A 22,119-nucleotide genomic window follows, 5' to 3' on the forward strand; every position below is an offset into this window, starting at 1 on the left:
CCCAAGCCAATCTTCCCTTTGAAGAAAAGGAGAATATAAGAATGAATGAAATCTGAATTTATGAATGTATATTCCAATTTATATAGTACGAATAGGATATTCTCATACTTTTCAACCATTCCTAAGTAGATTGTTATGATTATTATGATTATCATGATTATTATGATCATTATGGTTGGTTCGAGAAGGATACGGAAGACGTAGCACCCACGTATTTGTAGGTCCTAAATGTCTAATTGTATTCTATCTAAAGAGCTAGCTAAGTGGAAAAATAGTAGGCCTTATATAGGCACTACTGAAAGAGCTAGTCTCTTTCGCATTCGCCCAAATCCCTTTGATACAGTACCCGTTGTATTGAAGTCATTCCTTTGAAGTGAATACCCTTGTTCACACAATTATACTATGACGTTTATAGATGAGAAGATTTACAGATTTACAGATTTACAGATTTACAGATTTACAGATTTACAGATTTACAAATTCAAATTGAAAGACTGAAAGACTTGACGAGATCTAGCATGAATATAAACTATAGAAATAGAAAACATACATCACTTCTTCTTTTCCTTCTCCTTCTCCTTCTCCACTTCACATAAACTTTCAATAAAAACAAAACCTTGATACTTAATACTTAATAATTAATATCATGATTTTGTGGTTTTATTGCTGCGTAGGGGAATGGGGCTTAGGTGATATAGATGTATATGTATTTATATTTATATCTGCATTACACCTCCTATCCAGTCTTGACAAAAAATCATTGAAATAATCTCTCTCACATATATACACATACACATACAAATAAATGAATCTAGTAGCTTCACTTGCTATTGCCTCATTATCTCTCCACTATCCTTACAGAATCCCCCTATCCCCTATACTCTCCATCTCTCCCGTATCCTATCCTCACCTCCACCTTATCCGTCCACGACAAGACAAGATGTCGAAATATTACTCTTTGAGCAAAAAATATCAAGTGCTATAATCTCTCTCTCACACTCTCAACCCAACATCCCATAAGATTTTACACCCCCTCCACCTTCCCCTCCCCCTCCCCCTCCCCCTCCCCCTCCCCCTCCAAACTTCCCCCTCCACCCCAAACCCCACTCTCCTTCCATCCAACTCCACCCACTCACCCACTCACCCACCCTCACTTCTTCTGCCTCGTAATCTCAAAAACCTTCGTCAACCCATCCACCACCGTCTCCACATTCATCGTAACCAACGGCATCTTCTCATAACTCCCCTCCTTCATAATCGCCACCAACGCCAAATACTTATTAACCTCTCTCAACATAATGGGTCTCTTGTCTGCCGTAAGTACAATGACACTTTCCGCATCCTTACACGCGATTTGCTCTTCCAATTTCTTATTCCATGGTGGTCCTTCTAATTTCGTAATGTATTCCGGTGATCGCTGATATCCATATATTTCAGAGACGTCGACAATGACATCGATATAATCGCTACAGATTTCATAAGAAGGCATATCGACTGGAGAAGAATCGGTTGCAATGTAAATCTTGGAGAGAACATCAAAGAGGTATGCTTTTTCGAATCGACAATTGCGACAAAGATCATTGAGAAGAGCTTCGAGAGTAGCAAGATGAGGAATCAATTTTTGAATGACTTTACTAAAGGCTTCAAAGATAGAATGATTGTAGATAGATGTGAGGTGAAAATTGACAGGTGCATTTTCCATTCCTTGATCCGAGAGTTCATCTTGAATTCGTTGCATGATATCGCGTTGAATATCGAGCATATAATCATCTGATAGACCATCAACTTTATGAATGAATACTTCAATGTTGATATTGGGGAAAGATTGATGAAGGTTGTAAATGGTGCTGTTGAGACGAGCAATGGCTTCCAAGTAATCATCTTGAGCATCGATAACCCAAATTAAAGCACCGATTTCACCAAATATCGCATCAACATCGAATTGAGCATCTTGAAAATCGATTTGACCTGGAAAATCCCAAACCTGGAAATCCATAAAGGAACTTGAGCATGTTAGTAGGTACTCGTAACAGAATCGATGGTAACTTACTGCATAGAATCTTTTTGAATTCTTGCGGTAGATTCGAGAAAGAGAGTTTCATTTGGAGGCATCTTATGAAACACAACGCTAGATATCGAAGATTTTCCAGATCTGAAGAAGGTTAGTAAACAATTTCTTTAACTCTAATATCTCCTATTACAGCTTACCTTCTTTGACCCATCAATAATAATCTAGGTTTTCCTTTTGCGGCAACACCAGGTGCTGGATCAACTACCTTGGTAGCATCCTTCTTTTGGAGAGCGGCACGATTCTGTTCATGAAGAAATTCAAGATTTAGTGATGCTGGGCTAATATATCGAACGGGACCCATTCTAGGAGGACCATTATAGGATTGATTCTCCTTGGAACGTCTACGCCCTATTTGTAAAACAGAAGTAGAAGTAGACATTTGACTAATATCAAAAAGAAACAATAAAACAAATATCGTACAAGTAACCAGTGCAACTTTGCGAATGAGTAACACAGAAATAAGTGATTAGGTGATAGAAAAGATGTGATAACATAAAGTCGTAAAAAGATAATGTGATATTAGCTGAATGAAATCCCAATATTTGCTTCTTGTATGTGGTGAGATGTTGTTTGCCGAAAAAAGATCAAAACCCAAGGAACATTAGAACACAACAATCATTTAAACTCCAACTCCTGATAAAATCCCACCAGCCTTGCCAAAGTACAAATAAAAAACTCCAAGTCGACTTCCACCATTTGTTTGCCCAACATCAAAGACTAGCACTGATACAAAAGTCTCGGATAAGTAGCAAGTTGTACTCGGTCTTCCAAATTTGAGATTGTATAGAGGAATCTAGAAACGGGTATGCACAGAATTCTGGTGCGAGAATAACTCTTTTGAAATCTTTTGCGTGACACTGGTCAAAAGAATATGAATCTTGAATCATGTATCCTTCACTCCAATGTAGGTAGGTATGTAAAGGATGATGGAACAAGGCAACAAGAAAAGCCAACAATAATGAATCTCAACTCCTTTGATATCATTGAAACTTCAGCTTTCCTTATATATGTGAATGATGTGTACTACCACACCACCAGATTGGCGAAAAGAAGAAGAAGAAGAGAAACAAGAAAACAATAGGCAATGTAGAAGAAAAGAGAAAATGCAAAGGGGTACCTAGTGGAGCCAACACTCGTCACATTTTCAATCCAAGGTTGAAAAGCAGAGACAAAAAATCGTGGCCTGAGTGAGAGAAGATCAAATATTGGTGCCACTCATGATAAGAACCACACCCCCGGGAAGCGCAAAGAATGCCAACAACCCATCTTCAATTTTAAGGAAGAGGGAAGAGGGAAAAAGGAACGAGGGAGAATGTAAAATATAGAAGGTGGGTAGAAAGAAATACGATAAAATAGGAGTCAACACGATAAAATGATATAAAATAATAATAAGCAAAATTCTTCATACCTCCATGATAGATTGAATCTATTGGTATTCCTGGTGGTGTATGTGTGTGTATGTGTGTGTGTGTGTGTGTGTTTTTGTCTTTTGCTGGAATGTTGGGTGAGTGGATGAGTGGTGTGTATGTATGAATGGATGTATGGATGGATGGATGTATGTATGTATTGTGTGGGTGGAGAGGAATCAAAAAGTTTAAAAGATCCCTTGTTGAATTGAATGAATGAATGGATTAAGGTACTCTCTGAGGCTGATATCTGAGGATTGAAAAAACTACCAAATCTCCAATCAGTAAGCCACATCTTGACATCTTGACATTCATTACATCTTTCTAGATCGTCTATTATCTTGCAAAACCGTATTGAATGATTCAAACCAAAGATGTGCTGTCATATCAATCAAGCCATGTCAATATCTCACCGAAGGTACCTAGCTGGAGGTATGCCAGGTGGTGGCTGGTGGTTTCCCAGGGGGGCTGAACAAATCACTCACTAAATATTTCTTTTGTTTCAGATTCTTCCTCTCTTCCTTATTTTGATCGTCCAAGATTACTGCATCTGCTCGGGGATACAATGGCATTGATGGATGGGACTGGTTCGGATTTAAATGGAAGTGCGTATTGTCGTGGGTTGATAAAGACGTCGTGGGTTGATAAAAGATGATGATTGGGAAGATGGAAATGGAGATGTTTTGTTCTGGTTTCTGGTTGGTTGGTCTATGCATCAAGTAGTGAGTAGATAGTAGGTAGACAACACAAGTAATCAACCGAGGAAGAAATTGAATGTGTATTGAATTGAGTATTTGAATAGAAATCTTATAGAAATCAAAACTTTATACTAGGTAACAATTCGAAAATTACATTTACATTTACATCTATATCTTTATTTATATCTTTATTTATATCTTTATTTATATCTTTATTTATATCTTTATTTATATCTTCATCCACCTCACCAATAATATTCAAAAGACTACTTACTAATAAAGACCTCCAATTCCCATCTTTCATAATTACCTAGTATCTAATTCAATCCATCTAGCCGTCACTACTAGCTATCACCTGAATTATTAAAATATCTACCAGATAGCCATCAGATAAATATATATATGTATATATTACCTAGGTAAACAACATCTCAAAAGAAATCTTCTCACTCCAACTCACCCTTCCACTAACCCAACCCAACCCTCACCCTCATTCTCATTCTCATTCTCATGCTCATCCCACCATATCCCTCCAAATCAGGATTCCAGGTTCATTTATCCATTCACGATTTTGAGTCGAGTCCCTATCTAATAAGATATGGATCTTTCTCTACTCTCCCACCCATAACCCAAAAGCCACAATCAAAGCCACAGCCACAACTAAAGCCACCTGCACCACCCCGCCAGCAGCATCACTCATCCACTCCACCTGGGCAGCTCTCACAAACACATCGATCTACCTATTCATGAATTACAATCAATATACTCTTCTCTTCACTCTTCACTCTTCACTCTCAATCCACTCCTCACTCTCAATCCAATCCACAATCCAATCCACTCTCGTCCAATCCGCTCCAATCCACTCCAACCAACTACCCACTACCCACCTAGATATTTCATACTTCACACTTCACTCTTCACTAAAACACAGGAATAAACATTACTAAACAGAGACCTACTAGATAACTAATTATTCATCACAATTTCCTACCAACTTAGACTTCTAATATACCTAGATATATATTCAAGAACCTCCAATTCACTCCACTCTAATAATACTACCTGTCACATATATATACATACATACATACCCGTGGACATATATAATACATAATACATACAACATAGAACCTTACCATATATATATACCATATATACCACATCATACCATATATACCATATATACCATACCATACCATACCATCTCATACCATCTCATATCACATCATACCACAAAATAAAACAGAATAAACAGAATAAAATAAGAATTACAATCCACATATCAAGTTATTATATCCTAAATACCTCCAGCTATATACCATACCATACTCTCAAGTTCATATATAATATATTATCTCTATCAAATCAATTCCATTCCATCCCATCCCATCCTATTTTATTCAATCCCATCCAATCCACAAGCCACTGATCTACCTACCTACCTACCTACCTAAATATATACCAATCATACTCTCAAGCCTATATACATAACTCTATCAAATCCATTATCTTTATTCATTCTATTATATTCCCATCCTCATTTCTATCTACTAGGAATATCCATATTCATCTCTATCTCTATCTATATCTTTCCCATTCCATTCCTCTCCCCTCCCCTTCCCATCCCATCCCATCCCATTCCACTCCACTCCACTCCACTCCACTCCTCTTCTTCTCTCTCCTCCCCTTTCCTCCTCACCCCAAACACACATACCTACCCACCTACCCACCTACCCACCTACCCAAACAACCACCCTCCCTCCACTCTCTCTCCACCCTCCCTCCACCAGCCAGCCAGTCAACCAGCCAGTCAATCAGTCAATCAGTCACTCAATCCCCCAACCTCCACAGTCTTTCTAATCCTCAATTCCCAACCCTCAATTCCCAAACCCTCAAATCCCCAACCTCAAACCTCAACCCTCAACCCCAACCCTCAAACCTCAATCCCCCAATCTCCACAATCTTTTCTAATTCTCAACCCTCAATCCTCAATCACAAACCCTCAACCCTCAACCCCAATATCTCAATCCAAGCTATAGATAATAGCCTGTCTTATTCTAGATATAATTATACTATATATATATATATAATTATACCATACCACACATACATACACATACACACACATACACACATACAAACACACACACACAAACACAAACACACAAAAATCACGATAATCAACCACAAGAACAAAATCAATCCGCATATTCTTCATCTACCCCTCATATTCATATCTCACATTCATATCTCACACAACAAGTATCCACTACAATAGTTACAACAATTCATTTTGCCATAATAATCATTCAAGTAAACCCCTGGATTATATTAATATTCTGCCTCCTGACCAAGCCTAATAGCAAAACCCAAGAGAAGTTTAATTTAAAAATCCTAATATTAACATTATTCATTCCATTCCATCCATTCCCCTACCCCATGAACCCCTCTTGTAATTTATTCCCATAGTCGACATGAGAGAAGCCTCTTGTAAGATATCCATAGAGACCACCTTGTCATTCTTATAATATGACGCCGTATCCAACCAGTGAAGCAATAACTCTTTCACAAAGTATTCTCTTATCCCATTGATCGCATCGATCTTTTCCATCCATGCATGTATTGCAGGTATCATATTCCCTGAAACTCCGTCGCTACACAGATAACCATAATGCAAGCACTTTTATAATTTTGTGGGTCGCTAGACCACCTCTTCCCCATCAACTTAAAATATCCTTGAAGATGTTTCACCTGAATCACCTTCTCACGTATACCATCTCTCTATCTTCAAGACTTGGACTTGCTTCCAAAAACTGCAGCCATAAAACTTTTTCTTCTCCCCAACTTCCGCACATTTAACGATTTGGTATCCAATGTATTGTCATTATTTGGCATAGGCGGTAATGGTGGTGTTGCCCTCGAACTGACGGACGGAGTATATTCTTCATGGGTTTGTAACTGCCTGGACTTCTGACTCTTAGAGGACTTTGCAGTCTGTCTCTTCTTACTCTTGACGCTTCCCGACGAATGCAAGTTGCGGAATCCCGAGGCCTCATTTGCAACTTCTCGTTCCAATTCTTCTATCTCACCAGCAACAGTTTTCCCGTTTGTTGCGAAATTCTCCTCGGCCAATGGCACAAATTTAATAATACCACGCTCTGGCTCAACATATAATTCACTAGTGGCCATATAATTTTGGAGTAATGATGCGTTTCTCTTGTTCGTAGTTGGTTGCATTTGTGATGGAAGCCCGGTTATAGTCATAATATATGCAGGTTCGAAAGTTCCAGCTACGATAAAGCATGCGGAGTGTTTCAGAGTGACGAAAATAGAGGATTCGGGACGCTGATAGCGAGTTGAAAGAAGGTTAGAGAGACTTGTAAGAAGGGTGTGTTCTTCACGCATCTATTGTACAAAGTCTTAGCAGCTGATTTTGAATAGGCGAAGACATAAGTTAGACCAAAGAAAAAGAGGAAAAAGCTTACAATAACATTTGTTACCAGCTCACAAAGGACCATGCTATCCCTGCTCACTCTCTCTCTCGCACTACCCGCCGATTCTCGATATGCAAACGCATCACCATAATACTGACTTCTCTTCATCGCCAACTGCTTTTGCTCTGGTGATTTTGGCACACTCGATTTCTGCATATCGCCAGGAGTACCGCGTGAAATATCTCTGGTGATTCGTTGCTCTTCAAGAATAATGGGAGAGGTCGATGAAGATGGCGGACTAAGATCCATCATGTCACTATCGGCTGGTGAAGGTGGCAATTGAACGGGTAATTCAACAATCGATTTTACACACCGTGAATCACCGTTGTTGTCCAATACAAAGCCCTTTTGGGAATAGATATCAACTATCCCTTTCGAAGGTGGTTCGTATTTGTTGGAGATTCGCTCGTAACTTGCCGCTGTTATTGACATTGCAATGGAAAGCTCCCAAGGTGGAATTTCGAATTAGAGAAATATTGGAAATGCGTGAGCCAAAGCAAGAGGAAGAAATACAGGGGTTTAAAAGTCAATGTCTGATGTGAATGTTGGATATTGTGATGTGCGCAGTTTTAAGACAAATCGAAGTATTGAAAAACTGAGCCACGAGATGATAGAGCGAGAAGGTATTTAGAGGGAGGGACCAGTTATAGAATGATTCCTCGGCTTTCCCGAAGTCGCCCGTCTTTCAATATGAATGCATGCGATAAGAAGCGATAAGGCTGAAGACTCGTACTTGGGATGAATGATTAGCCAAAAATGCAAGTCTGACGTGTAGTGATGATCAAAAAAGTAATGTCAAACAGATGAATGTTGTTTTGGTAAAAGAAGAGTGAGATATAGAGTAGCAAAGCATCAAGAAATGAACATTCCTCCATGTGAGAAATGGAAGAGGGAGAGAGAGGGAGAGTAGCGAGGGTCGCAGACTAAAATAGGTCAATAGTTTTTGGCAGGGTTCGGGCGGCACTGAGCGGCGGGGAGAGAGAGGCGAGGTAGGTACTAGAGACGATCCAGACTCATTTATGGAATATCATGCAGGCTACGAGTACAGCTACAGCCAAAAGTTTAATTCTGGATGGAGTCTGTCCGGAGCCTGGTCCAAAGCACTCCAGCAATGATACGTACAAGATCTACAATCCCGGTTAAATGGGGAAGAACTTGACCAAAAGGTATAAGCGTTCTTGTCAAAAACCATGTCAAATTTGTCGATCTAAATCCTGCGACGGAGCGAGCCTTCTCGAACTTGGGATTAATTGATATTCTCTCTATCTGATTGGTCCAGCTCACTGCTAAAAAGCGAGAAATAGCTCAAGCGGGTCTAATCATCAAGCCTTGGAACTATGTATGAGAAGCTTGGAAACCCGACTTGAAGTTCTTCACATCGCACAGATCAGATTAAGGTTGCCTAGTGGGCTTGATTTCGATTCTACGATAGAGCTTCTGATTGTGCAATGCCGACATGGTCAATTTAAGATCTAGTAGCTAGTTGGCACGCACCTAAGTAATCTGGGCGAACGGGTATCTCTTCAACAGAATCTCCCAAAGAGACCCTCAAACCATCAAATTGCGTACATAAGAGATATCGTGTCTTTGCCACGATGGTGAAGATAATCCTGTGTATACGAATAGAGATGACGAAAGAAAGTATCGGTGGTTAAGGTTAAAAAGGTTCCAAATGATTCAAGTATTGTGTACCAAGGTAGAACTGGTAGGTCCTCATAATTTGTACTCATTGATTAGGTCATCGTAATCGGTGTCTCATTCCGTTTGTAAGATCTTATATTTATCCACACAACCATCCGTTCATCCAAGGAGTAAAGTAAAGTAAGCAAAAGCATACCTACTCTTGCTGCTGCCATCCATCCATTATCAAACAGTATATCACAATCATCATCAGTATAAACTTTCTTTCCCAACCTACCTACCACATTTCCCATCAAAATCAAACATAATTCCGTCTTCTCATCTATCCATCCCGTCCTGCAGTACCAAACTACCTGTCCCTTTTCCGTGAAACGTCTCCATCGCATCCCAAATCCACCCTACCACACTCAACCACCACTATACAGTAGTACCCGTATATTTCTCGGGCCCTTACAAGCTCGGACACCAGAAAAATCTATATAAAATTTATATTGACATGTATCTTAATTAAATATTATTCCCCGCTTGCTGCGCCTATTCACGCCAAGTCGAATGACAGAAAACTGGAATCAGGACTCATCCATCTCCATGCATATACAACACATATTGCGTACGACGAATGATTATCAGATCAGCAACAGAAAGCTGGGCATTCGCGCAATCGCCTTAGAGAGGAGAGAGAACCCCCATAGATCCGAGATCCATTCCAGGTCCTCACTTGCAGGATGGTACAGAGTAAGAAGTGGTGAAATGTTACGTGCATGAATGGTGACAAGTAGGCGTTGGGGCGGTGGCAGTCAGGAGTGACAATGAGTACGAGATTTAAAGTGATTTTTGGGTTTGGGTGTGACACGGACATTTCGCTCCTAAGGTTGTGTGATGGGATGGGGTGGGTGTGTGGGGGATTTACATTGTGCTGGGTTTTCATTTGTTACTCAAAGTGAAATGCTAAAATTTGGTGGTGATGAAAATATATTTATTCGAAATCAGGGAGAATCTTTCGAGTAAAAAGTGGTTCAAGAAAGTGAGGTAATATTTTCGTAATTACAACAACAGCAGCAGCACATTGATCAATTTCTACCACATGAGTTACCCACACATTTCGTGTTATACACGTCGTCTCTAGTTTTACCAAGAGACAACCCACCATATAGCCAAGACCTCAACACTATCAACCTCAAATCAAATACCCTGCTTAATCTTCTGTCGTACGATCTCATCTCTCTCCCATATGGTCACCGTGGCTGCTCCAATTGGACCAGCGATCAATGTCCAGATACCAATTTTAACCAATAAGTTTCTCCTCAAAGCCCCGACTGGACTCCCCTCCCCTGCGAGCATCTCTCGGATCTGATATGAAGGAAGACTCGTGTCAGGATCTACAACGGATTTTTCGGTCGTAGCATTGCGATATAATAAAATAGCCCATAACAAGAGGGCTGTTGAGCCAACTGCCATATCCCATTGAAGAAATGTGTGAGAACCATTTGCTAGATCCGACACCCGATGAGAAAGTGGAAAGGGGAAGTAGGGAACGTAGATATCGAAAAAGTTTAGACTAGCATAAGGAGCAAGCTTAGGTAGAATATCTGTAATGACTGAGGCGGGGACGAGAGCAATGAGGAGAATAGGAAGGTGCGTCAATACACACAAAGTAAGGGTGAAGCGATACACATGCTTTGCGCTGCTGAGATATGATGCTCCTTGTGGTGCTGGTGGCTGTTTGGAATCTTTCAAAGAGAGCTTCGATCCAATGAGTTGAAAGAATGAACGCAGTGTCCATTGGATGATGACTGTCCAGAGGGGAAAGGGTTGCCACAAAGCGATGAATTTTTGATGGGTTTGTCCTGAAACTTGAGATGGGGCGTCAAGGCCCATAAGAATAGATGGAACAATGTATGCGAGGGTGATTGAAAGTGGCAAAATCTTTAGATCTAGGGACGAGATGAGTAGAACGCTATTCGAATGCGTCCCTGGAAATGCTTTTGCGACGGGTGATGTTAAGAGGTGGATGAAAAGATAAAGTGGTACTGTGACTGCATAGGTAATGTTTTGAACGATTAATCCAACTGTTCCGATGCTGTGTAAGGTCAGCAATGTTCCTTGAAATCTAAATCATCTTGTTCGCCACGATGAAGGTATCAAATAAAATCGTTGAAACCAGGAATAGGTAGCCCTGTGTTCACGTTGAGGATCACTTACAAACTAACAGCTCTGCCTCTATTTCCACTTCTCAGACTTTCCATCACCAACAATGTCCATGCTGCTCCAAATTGTCCCAGTCCATAAAAACTATTCAACCATAATGCAGCATTTCTGCTATCAACAACTGGAGCAAAGAACGTCACGAGAACAGTCAATTGTCTATCGAGAGCTCTGATCCCCGTATAATCTTTCAACAACAAATATTTCGCACCTGGGAAAACGGCGGAAGGTGATTTTTGTCTAACAAGATTGGTGATGTGTTCGAATGTCCCATTACTGCCTCCAATGACCAAGGTTCCGAAGAAGCCGATGAGGGATAGCAAAGGAAGAGCGAAGAGTGTGATGGTACGGAGTTGGAGGTGGTACCATTTGCTGGGTTTGTGACCGGTTAGGTGGGCTGGTGAGTGAGGGGATGTAGGCGGAGAGGCTCCCGACGCGCGTGAAGATACGATGGACTGTGAATCTTGTAAGCTAAGATTCTTGAATTTCATACATACTCATGCATACCATGGTGTTCAGATCATCAAGTAATCAACAAATGACCGAGATATGATACGAATACTTCGTGATAGCAATAAAACTCAGATTTGAACAGAAAAATAGAAGACAGCTGGCCAAACAAAAATACACCAAAGAAAATCAAATGAACTCCTTACCTTCCCATCATTATCAATCTCTTTTTCTTTCTTCGAGTCAGATGAAACCATATTTACATATCTTATGAGTTTGAGGCATGCTGGACAGAGAGTGATTCGTGATGTCTTATAAGGTGGACTGATGTGGGCCCACCAATGGGTGCACGGATTCACGGGACAACGTGACAGCAAAGCACAATTTCATACCAAAAAGAGTGATTTTAATAATTTAATTAAAATTCAAATTTCGATTGAATTCTATTCAAATTGATATATTATGTTTTTCAAATATAAAAGAATAGTTTACTTGAATTTTATTTTTAAAAAAATGAAATTTGAGCTCAAAATTCAATAGTATGTTTTCCCACCAAAGTTTTGGTAGGAGATTATATATTCTATTATCAAGACTTCAGTTTTGATTATTTTGATTTAAAATTCATTTTAAATAGAATTTTAATACTTGAGAATTATATATTTTAATTTAATCAAATTGAATAATAATTTTAATTTTAATTAAATTATTAAAATCGCTTTTTTTAGTGTGAAATTGTGTTTTCCCTTTTTAATATTCTGTGAGTCTGTGCACCCACTGGTGGCCCGAAACACCTGACTTGCGCTTTGCAGGGATTGGCGAAAGGGATTTGATGTCAATGTTAACGACATTATAAACCTTCGACGACTTCTCGTACTTCAGTCTCTTGTCCAAGCTTTGGGGATTCTGCAATTTTGTGTTGATTTTGATCACTGATACTCAATTTGTATGGTTCTACCATTGCAATGAGGGAAATGAGAATCCAAGACGTGGTGAGGGGCTGAAAGTCATGTTGTAATTTGTGTGCAGCAGTCGGTACGTGAAGATTCATACGTAAATCCGCAAATTTATAAAGATCTCTCGCATATCCTATGTCTTCCCTGGATACACAATCCAGATGCTGTTCTTCTCTCACTTTGAGCTCGTCAGTCCCGAGTTTGTAGCATGATGCACGATGTTCTTAATTACGTGTTTGGGACGAGTGAGGAGTCTTGGAGGTGGAAAATAGGCGAGTGCTCGTGAATGTTGACTCTTGTGATTCTCTCTTGTTCTATGTATCCATCCTTTGTGGGGGTACTCGGATGTTCTTGGGCTTAGTAGACCTCACTTTCTTACCTCAGTCGTATCGAGAATCTTTCGGGGGAGGCTAGTTTCATTTTCTTCAACGCATGTTATCTACATTTGATGGCGTTGCACCCAGGAAAACAATCCATATGAAATTCGGTGATGACATTAGTTTAGAGGCTATAATAAGATTACAGCTAATCAACCTGTGGCTAGAACATCGCCATCGGTTCAAGATGATATAGTGCTGATCTGGACATTAAGAACACCATGACTGGTGTGTGCATCATATGAATTCTGCATGTATCAATCTGGCTTCAGGTCAATGCCTAGAAACTACTTTTTCCGCGAACTTCTGCCTGTGCTTTAGATGGCATTGTCATAGACACAGCATCCATCGAAGGTGAAGGAGTTATAAGCTTCGACATATGATTCAATTCCCTTCACTACACATTAATATTTACCACAATATTCACAGTCCCATCAGAATTTCTCATTCTGAATCAAAAAGGTTATATTTATCTCATAGGCAATTTTGTGATAAGACACTGGGTGGGTAAGTTCTTTCAGATAGGGCGCTCAAGTTCCCTTTTAAAAGATATTTTCGAGTATCCGTCGCAATTTCTTAATGGTCGAGTCACTATTATTGCATAATCTTTGTGTCGAGCAGAGTATCCTGTAGCTGAGGCGGAAACCAAGTATAGAATGTATTTGGTTCTTGCCGTTGGTATGTTAGGTGGGCAGGGTGAGTTCTCGAATAGATTTGCAACATGCGCTCTCACCTTCGTTCTCATCTCATTCTCTTCTCATCATTCTTGTACCAACCAGCCCAAAAAAGATTCTTCGCCGCATGCATCCCTTACTTATTATGGCTTCCTTAAGATATGAAAAAGAGAGAAAAAAATGGTATCAAGAAACTCCTTGTGGGGACCCCAGCTACGATGACTGGTACTTTGCGGCCATTGAGCGGATCTATTGTCGCGGACCAACTTTGATGTTTCTTGATGTATAGATTGGCGAGATGAGGATATATATAGACGAGTTGGGGTGTACTGGTTGAACAGTGGTGGATGAGTTGGGGATATTGTCATCAGATTTCGGAGGTGTAAAAATGGGAGGATTAGTCGACCAGAGACTCCGCGGCTTGGGGTATTTTTATTTTATTTATTGTGGCATTGGTTAGTGCTGGGTGGAAGGGAGAACAATTGTCTCCATTCTTTGGGAGGGGGGCATTTGCAGAACGTTTACACCGCTCTCGTCGCTGGCCATTCTCGCGAGAAATTTCAAGAATGAGAGATTCCTCCTTTGCGCTCACAAATCTATTGGCTCATTCGACTTGCTTACGTCAAATTCGAGAATGGGTCCAAATTTTCAGATATGCAACAAAACTTTTCTACAAAGTATCAGGTCACGAGCCAAAGTGAATAGGTAGAATGATCCAGAATATCTACCCCTCAAAGTTCAATCTTGCACTGCCCTTACAAATTTTTCTGCTTGTCTTTATTATTCATTCACCTTCCATTACTCCTTTGAATAATTCCTTCCTATTGATTATTCATTGACTTTAAGATGCTCACAATACTACCACTTTTACTCGAGCACTTCTCTCTGCCTCTGCCTTCACCAAGAGACACTCAATAGAAGTCGCATTTCTTATTTACCTTTTCTATTCAAACTGCAGCAAAACAGCAACAACGAAAACTTGACCAACCTCCAAAACCAAGAATGCCTTCGGATATCTGAGCGTCCCGATGTCCATTCACGCAGAAATCAGTATATAATTTGGAAGATCATATTTGAAGTGAATACTAGGTAGCATACCGTACTTTTCATTTCCTAAAACGCCCGTTACCTAAAAACAAGATTATCACCGAGGCTAAAAGGCCACAATCGAAATTCACTTATACTGCTGCGGGGAAATTGCCATCTACTGCGCCTCAAGATTCGTTTATTTAATACTCGAACCTCCCCTTCTACTTTGCTTTCTCGATCTTACAACTTCAACTTGCAGGTCGATCCTACAACTTCAACTTGTGAGTTAACTTTCATCAATATTCGCGGTACATCAGCAAAGATGCAATCACTTCGTGCGATCTACAATATGATGTGGTATGCTTGACCTCTATCTCTATCCTTTTTACCTTTGATCAACTACATTTGTCCTACCACACCTTGTCTTCCATCAGCTATTTTGGTTGGCAACATCGTTCAATCTTACTTTTCAACTGTTGTTCCATACTGACTTCTTAACAGTGGACATGGGCCTTCCTATACAGGACCGTGAAGTTACACAGAGATTGTATCCGCATCTTCTATTCAACGACATGATGCTGCCGCCAAGCCAACGAGACTCGATAGCTGCCTCCCTCATTTGAGCACGGCATCCACACAAGCTGGTGTCATACTACTCAATCGCCGATATGGCTTCGCAAAATGGATTGTCGTCGTCTCCAGCTACCTGTTTTTCATCCACTGATGTGGCAGGTGTGGTCTTTGTCGGGTTCTTGTTTTTTCTGCTTGCTTGACATTGATTTGCCTGCCTTCGGGATTTCCCATGTCACCTTCAAACATCAAATTGAAGAGCAATATTTCATATCGACGTAAGTTTTCATTTCCATTCTGTTTATTGAAAAGTTTAAACAATTAACCTGACAATGTTTAGATGACCCGCAAAGCTCTAAATTCTTCGTCCATACTATGAGCTTGGTCAAACCACAAACCAGGACACTCAAAAATCTCGACTGCACGGTTTTCAAGAATTCTACCACATCGTTCGATAGTCCCGTTCTTCGTCCGGAATGACATAAAACTACCGCCGACAAAGCTCAGTGCTAAAAGCAAGGCAATCCCGAGCAACATTCTGTGATATCTCCTGCACACCACGACTGGGACCTTTAGTCCGCTCAAATACGTGAAGCTTACCAAGCCTCACCTCGACAATAGGGTTTCTTTTCACGAGTCTCTCGCCCGACGGCTGTATACCTAGGCATACCCTGTTCAACCAGTTACGAGGACCTCTTGATTGAGGTTCGCCCGAGCGCTGTATACTCAGATACGCTCCGTCAACCATTTCTGGGGAATCTCTTGATTGAGTTTCCTCTCGATATTTTCATCGCTCTGTGGTGCGTTAGCACTGCAAAAAACATTTTAACTTCCAGACTGCGTGCCTGGAAGGGTATAAGCAATACATTGACACATACCGACAACACTCAGCTCTGTGGTCATTGACACAGCAAATACTGCGTACCAAATTCCCTCGTGTTTTCGAATATCCTAAGATCTTTGGAAATTTACGATTCAGGATTTCTCCCATCAATACTTACCAAGCTCCAAATATCCGTCTGGTAGGACGTTAATCTCCCAACGACAAGTCTGGCACACTGTGATTACACAATACAGTACCCGCAAGACAAAAACCCGACAATCTTTATTGGCAACCTATTTGCTGTTGTTGATCTATTCGATCTACCGAGAATGCTCGCGAATAGAGTCACTTCATCTTCTTTTCCAAACTTATACTTCCTCTGGAGTATGGGCTTACTTGGTGTTGTGACCCAGTCCAGTCAAATTTTCTATACAGATACTTCTTTCCAGCTTATGGCTCATTCAGTTCAGCACGATAGCCTATGTCTTGTATCCTAACAAACAAGCGGTACTGAAACAACTTCACGCTTTTCGAACATTTGTTGTACATCCGAAAACATCACGAAAGAAATTCATCACAAGCACACTCCCTCGACAGCTTTGACACCAACTTCTCACTTATCTTATTCAGAGCCCACGTTATGAACGGCGTATCAAAATAGAAGCACCTTATCTCTTCCAGACTTAATGCCAGCTTCTCTCTTATAACCCCCTAAGCACGATGGTATAAAAGGCTTGAATACCTTGATTTGCTCTTTTGACTCCTCACGATTACCTTTAAGAGTCACTAGCAGTGTAAGTGCATTCACTCGAGTTTACGATACCAACATGCTAATGTTTAAAATAGGAACAAGATGCATTGATTTGGATCATTCATAAGAAAAAATCCAAACCACTACTTCGGTAGCTTTTCCTCTCGGAGTCTGGTAAGATTTCGAGTTTTTTTCACCCATTTTCGACAAAGAGTCAAGCTCTTTTCAGAAAGATCGTCCTGGGCTTGACATTAAAAGGCTTACTTCCTCACCCATATCCAAAGGGTGTAGACGCATTGATTAGGATAAGAATCAACAACTCTCCATATTCTAATTACTACTTCGGTAGCTTTCTTCATCAGTCTTGGCACAGCTTCGACTGAGATAGGCTTTTCCTGGCGGAGCTCGAAGTTCTGCTATCAATTAAAAACTGTCCTGAGCACGAATTTAAAAGGCTTATTCCTCGTCTGTACGCAGAAGACGAGACGCATTGATTTGGATATCTCGACAACAATCTATACCCAAGTCACTACTCCGGTAGCTTCTTTCGCATAGTCCGAGTATGACTTTAAACTAGAATCTCGACATCTTTTCTCGAAGTCTGAATTACAACATAAACTTTTTTTCGCGGTCTGGATATTGGATAGACAATAGTCCACGTTCGACGAGAGTGGTAACTCGCGTCCAGCCATATACCTCATTTTCCTCCAGAAAAATGAGACGCGTCAGCACGGATACTCTTCCAATTACCATATCCATGCTACTAATTTATCTAGCAACTCAATTCGGACTTTGTTCGACCAGAAAAAGCAGCTTCTGTTCTCCCGTACTCTGGTCATGACTTCGTCTACCAAGAGTACTTCACTTCGGCGTTTGCTGGTCTAAGCATGACGTTAAACTCGGTCTCCACATCGATTTGGATAACTTCTCAAGTTCCCTTATCCAAATCACTACTTCAATAAAGCCATCTAAATATCTCAAAAATAGATTCGACTTCACTGACGGATCATTACTATTTTTCGAATGTCCGGTACGACATAAACTACCAATCAACAAGGCATCTCTCCGTCTAGGCATTACGCTGAACCGGAATTTGGAAGAATATCTTCAAAGTCTATTTGATTTTGCACTTCTTGACTCACGGTCTGGGTATTGGATGATCAAGATGTCCAGTATTTCAAGCCTCGTCGAGCGCAGTCGTCTTCGACGTCTCTTGAAAGTCCTTGGCAAGACGTTAAAAGGCCATAATTCCCTGCCGGCCGACTGCGGGACGAATTGATTTCGATGAACCTTCTAAATTCATAGAAATCACTACCTATCTAGGTAGCTTCTGATGTCAATACGAGCAACATTGAAATGTACTGCCAAACGATGTACATCAATGCCTTGCTCTCGGGATCACATTTCAAGCGAGAGTACATTACGACGTACTACCCAAGGATGTACGGCAATGCCAGCTTTCACAATCATACTTTCAATAGGAGCACATTACGACGTACTGCCATTTGATTTATGTTAACACCAGCTCTTAGGAACCTTTGATTAGGAAGGGTTCCGTTCGGTAAATCCCTTTCCTCGCTCTAGTCTAATTTCGAAAACCTTACTGCAGCACTTTTAATCACTCCATACCACCAGTCTATGGTCTGGCAATGTTTTGATCGAAAGGGCGGGATTAATCAGCTTTAAGAGGCGAGACGCATTGATTCACATTCCCCTTTGTGGTCTGGATTACTACCCACTTTTGTCGTTAAATTCTTCTGAAATCTTTGTCTGGTAATGACATAAACTACCACCTCTGATAAAATCTGATCAGCATTCAATAGAAGCAACTATTCCTTGTACGGGTCAACAACGTATGGAATTGCCAGCTTCAGGAACCTTGGTTGGAGAGGTTCCAATTCTGATTAGACAAACAGAAGCACGTAGCAATGTACCATCTATTGCTGCTGCTCCCTTTTGGGGACCTTAATTAGACAAGGTTCTGCTTTGTTTCATTTCCCGCTCTAGTCTAAACTCACTTTACCTCACCCTCTACATTTCGAACCAGCCTCCACTATATCTGGTACATCGAACGATTCTTCTCTGTTGTATGTCACAGATTATGGGGAGAGAAAGCAAGGTGAGAGGCAGGACGCATTGGTCTAGTTCCTCTTTGAGGCATGGACTACTACATCTGTAGCTTTCTCTGATATTTTGGGTCTGGGTATGACATAAACTACCACAGGTCTTCAGTTTCGTGGCGGGACAACATATATGAATGTGTCAAGTGTGTTTGGCTTGACTTTAATCGTTGGGTCTGACGGGTACCAACTGGATCTTTTCTTCTTCGGCATCATCGCCAATTCGGATGGGCAGGGTTTCGAAAATACCTGTCTTGAAGGATGGGTGGTCAATCGAATTATGTGTTACGATGAAAAGATAAGGGATTTTTTCCAGCATACTGGGCCAGTTTACGTGGTGGTCTAGCGTGGATAAGAAGTTTGTAGGGATCGCTTTCCGATAAATGGGCCATTCGATACAATTCCAATAGTTAAGTATAAACACTTGACTCATTATTTTGATCTTTGCAAATGTGATTATTCATACAATCTCTCTGTCATCTACTTCTAACTACAGGTTCGAGTTTCCACACATAAATTGATTTTGTCCAAATGCTTGCTTGCATCAATTGGGGTATGAGAAAACGAATTTATTCATGGATGCTCGAAAGTTCGAGCCCAGGAACTGTTTCATTCAAAAAGATGATCTCTATGTAAAAAAACGAATCCAATATATCTCCTACACACCAAGAACTTTCATTCAATTTAATCAAACATTTCCTCCCCAAATCACTCTAGCTATGCTTCCCCTGCATTTCCTTCCAAACTCCTCTTACATGGAGATACCCCAATGACCCATACGTTTAGCATGGGCACTAGTAGTCTGATCTCTTGGTGTAAGAACAATATCGCTCTGAACCGTAGTAAGGTTGCCAAGATACTGCGTCACGTATGAGATATCATCCAAAGTAACCTCCTCGACTGGTTTACTCCATCCCAATTCAGTAGGCAATTTTTCATTTTCTGCGTATCAAATTAGTCTCCTTCTTTTACCAACGGAACAAAAAAGTGTCAAAAACTCACCAATCCAACTCTCAACCAAAGTTCTATTCGCCGTAACCGCAAATTTATCACCAAAAGCGACAATTGGCGCGGCCATCTCTCCAAGACTGAATGCTTCCACGGTGGAGGTGAATGTGAAGTTGGGATTGGTGGAGCGAGAAACGATTTGTCGGAAGAGTTTACCGTCGACGAGATGTTGAGCGGTGAGGACCTCGGAGGGCCAGTAGACTTTTGTGGTGTCGAAGATGGTTTGGTTGAAAACGTGGTTGTTGCCGAAGTAGGCGTCGGAACGACTTATACTTCCGTCGTGTTCGAGGACATTGTGGCGGTTCAGATCGTCGCTGATGGGTGTTAGTTGTTGGGTTTGATACGGGGGCGGGAAGTGAAAGGATAGGATTGAGGGTACTTACAGAGTGAAGGAAGTGGTATTGGGGTAAGCTGGGCTAACTGGTATGGCTTGTTGAAACATGATTGTTGCAAGAGATTTGTTGAAGTTGAGACCATCGTTGAGACCCTTGACAACGTTGTATTCTGTAAGATTCCTGCCATCGCGGGGAAGAAACCCATGATTTGCCAGGGTGTTCATCATGGGACATGGACCGCGGACTATGAGATATCAGTATCTTGTAAATAAGAAGAAGAAGAGGTTTGATAAGCAAGACATACAGTCGGTATCTGTAGGTGCTATCCAAACACCTTCAGTATCATTGACGGCATCATGTTGGTGATAGTGAGCTCTAGCAGTGACCAAGCCAAAGGCTAGAGTAGCGGGAAGAACGTTAAGTCTCATATTGGCTTGTAGGAGTAATTGTGTATTTGAAATTGAAGTGATTTAATGTGAGTGAGCTGTGAGTATCGTTCTAGAACAGCAGATCGAAGTATTTATCATATTAATAGCTTCTAGAACATCCCCCTTCTCAAACAAGACTCCTTGTATTACAACACTTTAATTCCATCCTGTCATATTAGATGAACCTATCATAGGACGGTCCGAAGAAACGAATCGCACAAGGCAAGCAACATAGTGAGTTTTGCGCTGCCTTTGGTGATCACTGCCATCATCGTGGATCGAAAGACCCCGGATACCCACTACCAGACGAAGAGAGTTGCTGGGCCCCCCTCTTAGACAATTTATAAAATCAATGCCGGACATTATGCATATCTGAACGCCGTCAACGTTGGCTATCCGCAAGTAGAGCCGATGATGAAGTGTTTCTCGGACCTCGCATTCGTTTTGACATGCCACTTTTAGTCGTAGTCAAAGATATTAAGATGGCAGTTCCACAACCAATGTGAAACTCGAAGATTCAATAGGGGTCAATCTACTTACTGATCCTCATAGTCGGAGAATATAAGTTCGTCGCATTCCCCGTAATATCCATCCTCATGGGTCTTTTCTCGCACTCGCACTCGCGCAGCCAATTACGAACAATGTATTCGCATAACAATGATGATGGCTGGAAGAGCCAAGTGAAGTCTAAAGTGATGCCTTCTCGATTAAAGTTTCTTGACAAGCTTGAGATCCATAGTATGGTCTGTGGAATGTTCTTATTGCAGATCTGCTACATGTTACATGACATAGTTTCGCACTCGGATTCCCGGATTCGCATCAGGCATACATATAAGGCTCGAAATTTTGCAAATGATGGGCTTTTGATTGGTTTGCGAGAGCATGATCTTGATAAAAAGGAATGATAGCTGCAGGAGAAGACGAAATATTCGTCAATAATATTCCGTGTTGTTGGTAAACCACGTCCCTCATCTTTCTTTTACTTCTAGATTTCATATTCGATCAATATTCACGAATAAGAACTTTGATCTCGTCTTTTGGTTCCATGAAGCGGACACACATTAAGTGGTACCAAAAAGATTGCAG

At 40.9% G+C, this 22,119-nt stretch overlaps 4 protein-coding genes across 4 annotated transcripts; all 4 read right to left on the reverse strand.

Annotated features, from left to right (window-relative positions):
* Positions 1-1,150: 1,150 nt before the first annotated feature.
* Positions 1,151-2,450, reverse strand: EAF02_011898 (uncharacterized protein; the record flags this gene model as incomplete). The annotated part of the gene is made up of 3 exons (XM_038907946.1): positions 1,151-2,003; positions 2,051-2,152; positions 2,209-2,450. The coding sequence occupies 3 exons, from the start codon at positions 2,448-2,450 to the stop codon at positions 1,151-1,153; spliced, it is 1,197 nt and encodes a 398-aa protein (XP_038752291.1).
* Positions 2,451-6,207: 3,757 nt separating this feature from the next.
* Positions 6,208-8,602, reverse strand: EAF02_011899 (uncharacterized protein). The gene is made up of 2 exons (XM_038907947.1): positions 7,661-8,602; positions 6,208-7,580 (listed from the first exon to the last, which is right to left on the reverse strand). Exons 1-2 carry the CDS (start codon positions 8,099-8,101, stop codon positions 6,963-6,965), a joined length of 1,059 nt encoding a protein of 352 aa, XP_038752292.1. The 5' UTR covers positions 8,102-8,602; the 3' UTR covers positions 6,208-6,962.
* Positions 8,603-10,492: 1,890 nt separating this feature from the next.
* On the reverse strand, positions 10,493-12,222 carry EAF02_011900 (uncharacterized protein; the record flags this gene model as incomplete). Its single annotated transcript, XM_038907948.1, has 3 exons — positions 10,493-11,390; positions 11,513-11,970; positions 12,172-12,222. 3 exons carry the CDS (start codon positions 12,220-12,222, stop codon positions 10,493-10,495), a joined length of 1,407 nt encoding a protein of 468 aa, XP_038752293.1.
* Positions 12,223-19,734: 7,512 nt separating this feature from the next.
* Positions 19,735-21,787, reverse strand: EAF02_011901 (uncharacterized protein). Its single transcript, XM_038907949.1, has 5 exons — positions 21,574-21,787; positions 20,910-21,405; positions 20,654-20,849; positions 20,265-20,584; positions 19,735-20,204 (listed from the first exon to the last, which is right to left on the reverse strand). The coding sequence occupies exons 2-5, from the start codon at positions 21,031-21,033 to the stop codon at positions 20,014-20,016; spliced, it is 831 nt and encodes a 276-aa protein (XP_038752294.1). The 5' UTR covers positions 21,034-21,405; positions 21,574-21,787; the 3' UTR covers positions 19,735-20,013.
* Between the last annotated feature and the right edge of the window lie 332 nt (positions 21,788-22,119).

This window comes from Botrytis sinoallii (assembly GCF_014898435.1).
Source record: "Botrytis sinoallii strain Bc 23 chromosome Unknown BSIN_037, whole genome shotgun sequence".
NCBI lineage: Eukaryota > Fungi > Ascomycota > Leotiomycetes > Helotiales > Sclerotiniaceae > Botrytis > Botrytis sinoallii.

Excerpts from the sequence above, each read along its gene's own strand:
- EAF02_011899 (XM_038907947.1), bottom strand. The coding sequence starts at position 8,101 with ATGTCAATAACAGCGGCAAGTTACGAGCGAATCTCCAACAAATACGAA. Across the intron at positions 7,581-7,660 it reads AGCTGGTAACAAATGTTATT|ATGCGTGAAGAACACACCCT; the intron begins GTAAGCTTTTTC and ends TTTGTACAATAG.
- EAF02_011901 (XM_038907949.1), bottom strand. The coding sequence starts at position 21,033 with ATGAGACTTAACGTTCTTCCCGCTACTCTAGCCTTTGGCTTGGTCACT. Across the intron at positions 20,585-20,653 it reads AATACCACTTCCTTCACTCT|CGACGATCTGAACCGCCACA; the intron begins GTAAGTACCCTC and ends AACACCCATCAG. Across the intron at positions 20,205-20,264 it reads TTTGGTTGAGAGTTGGATTG|AAAATGAAAAATTGCCTACT; the intron begins GTGAGTTTTTGA and ends TTTGATACGCAG.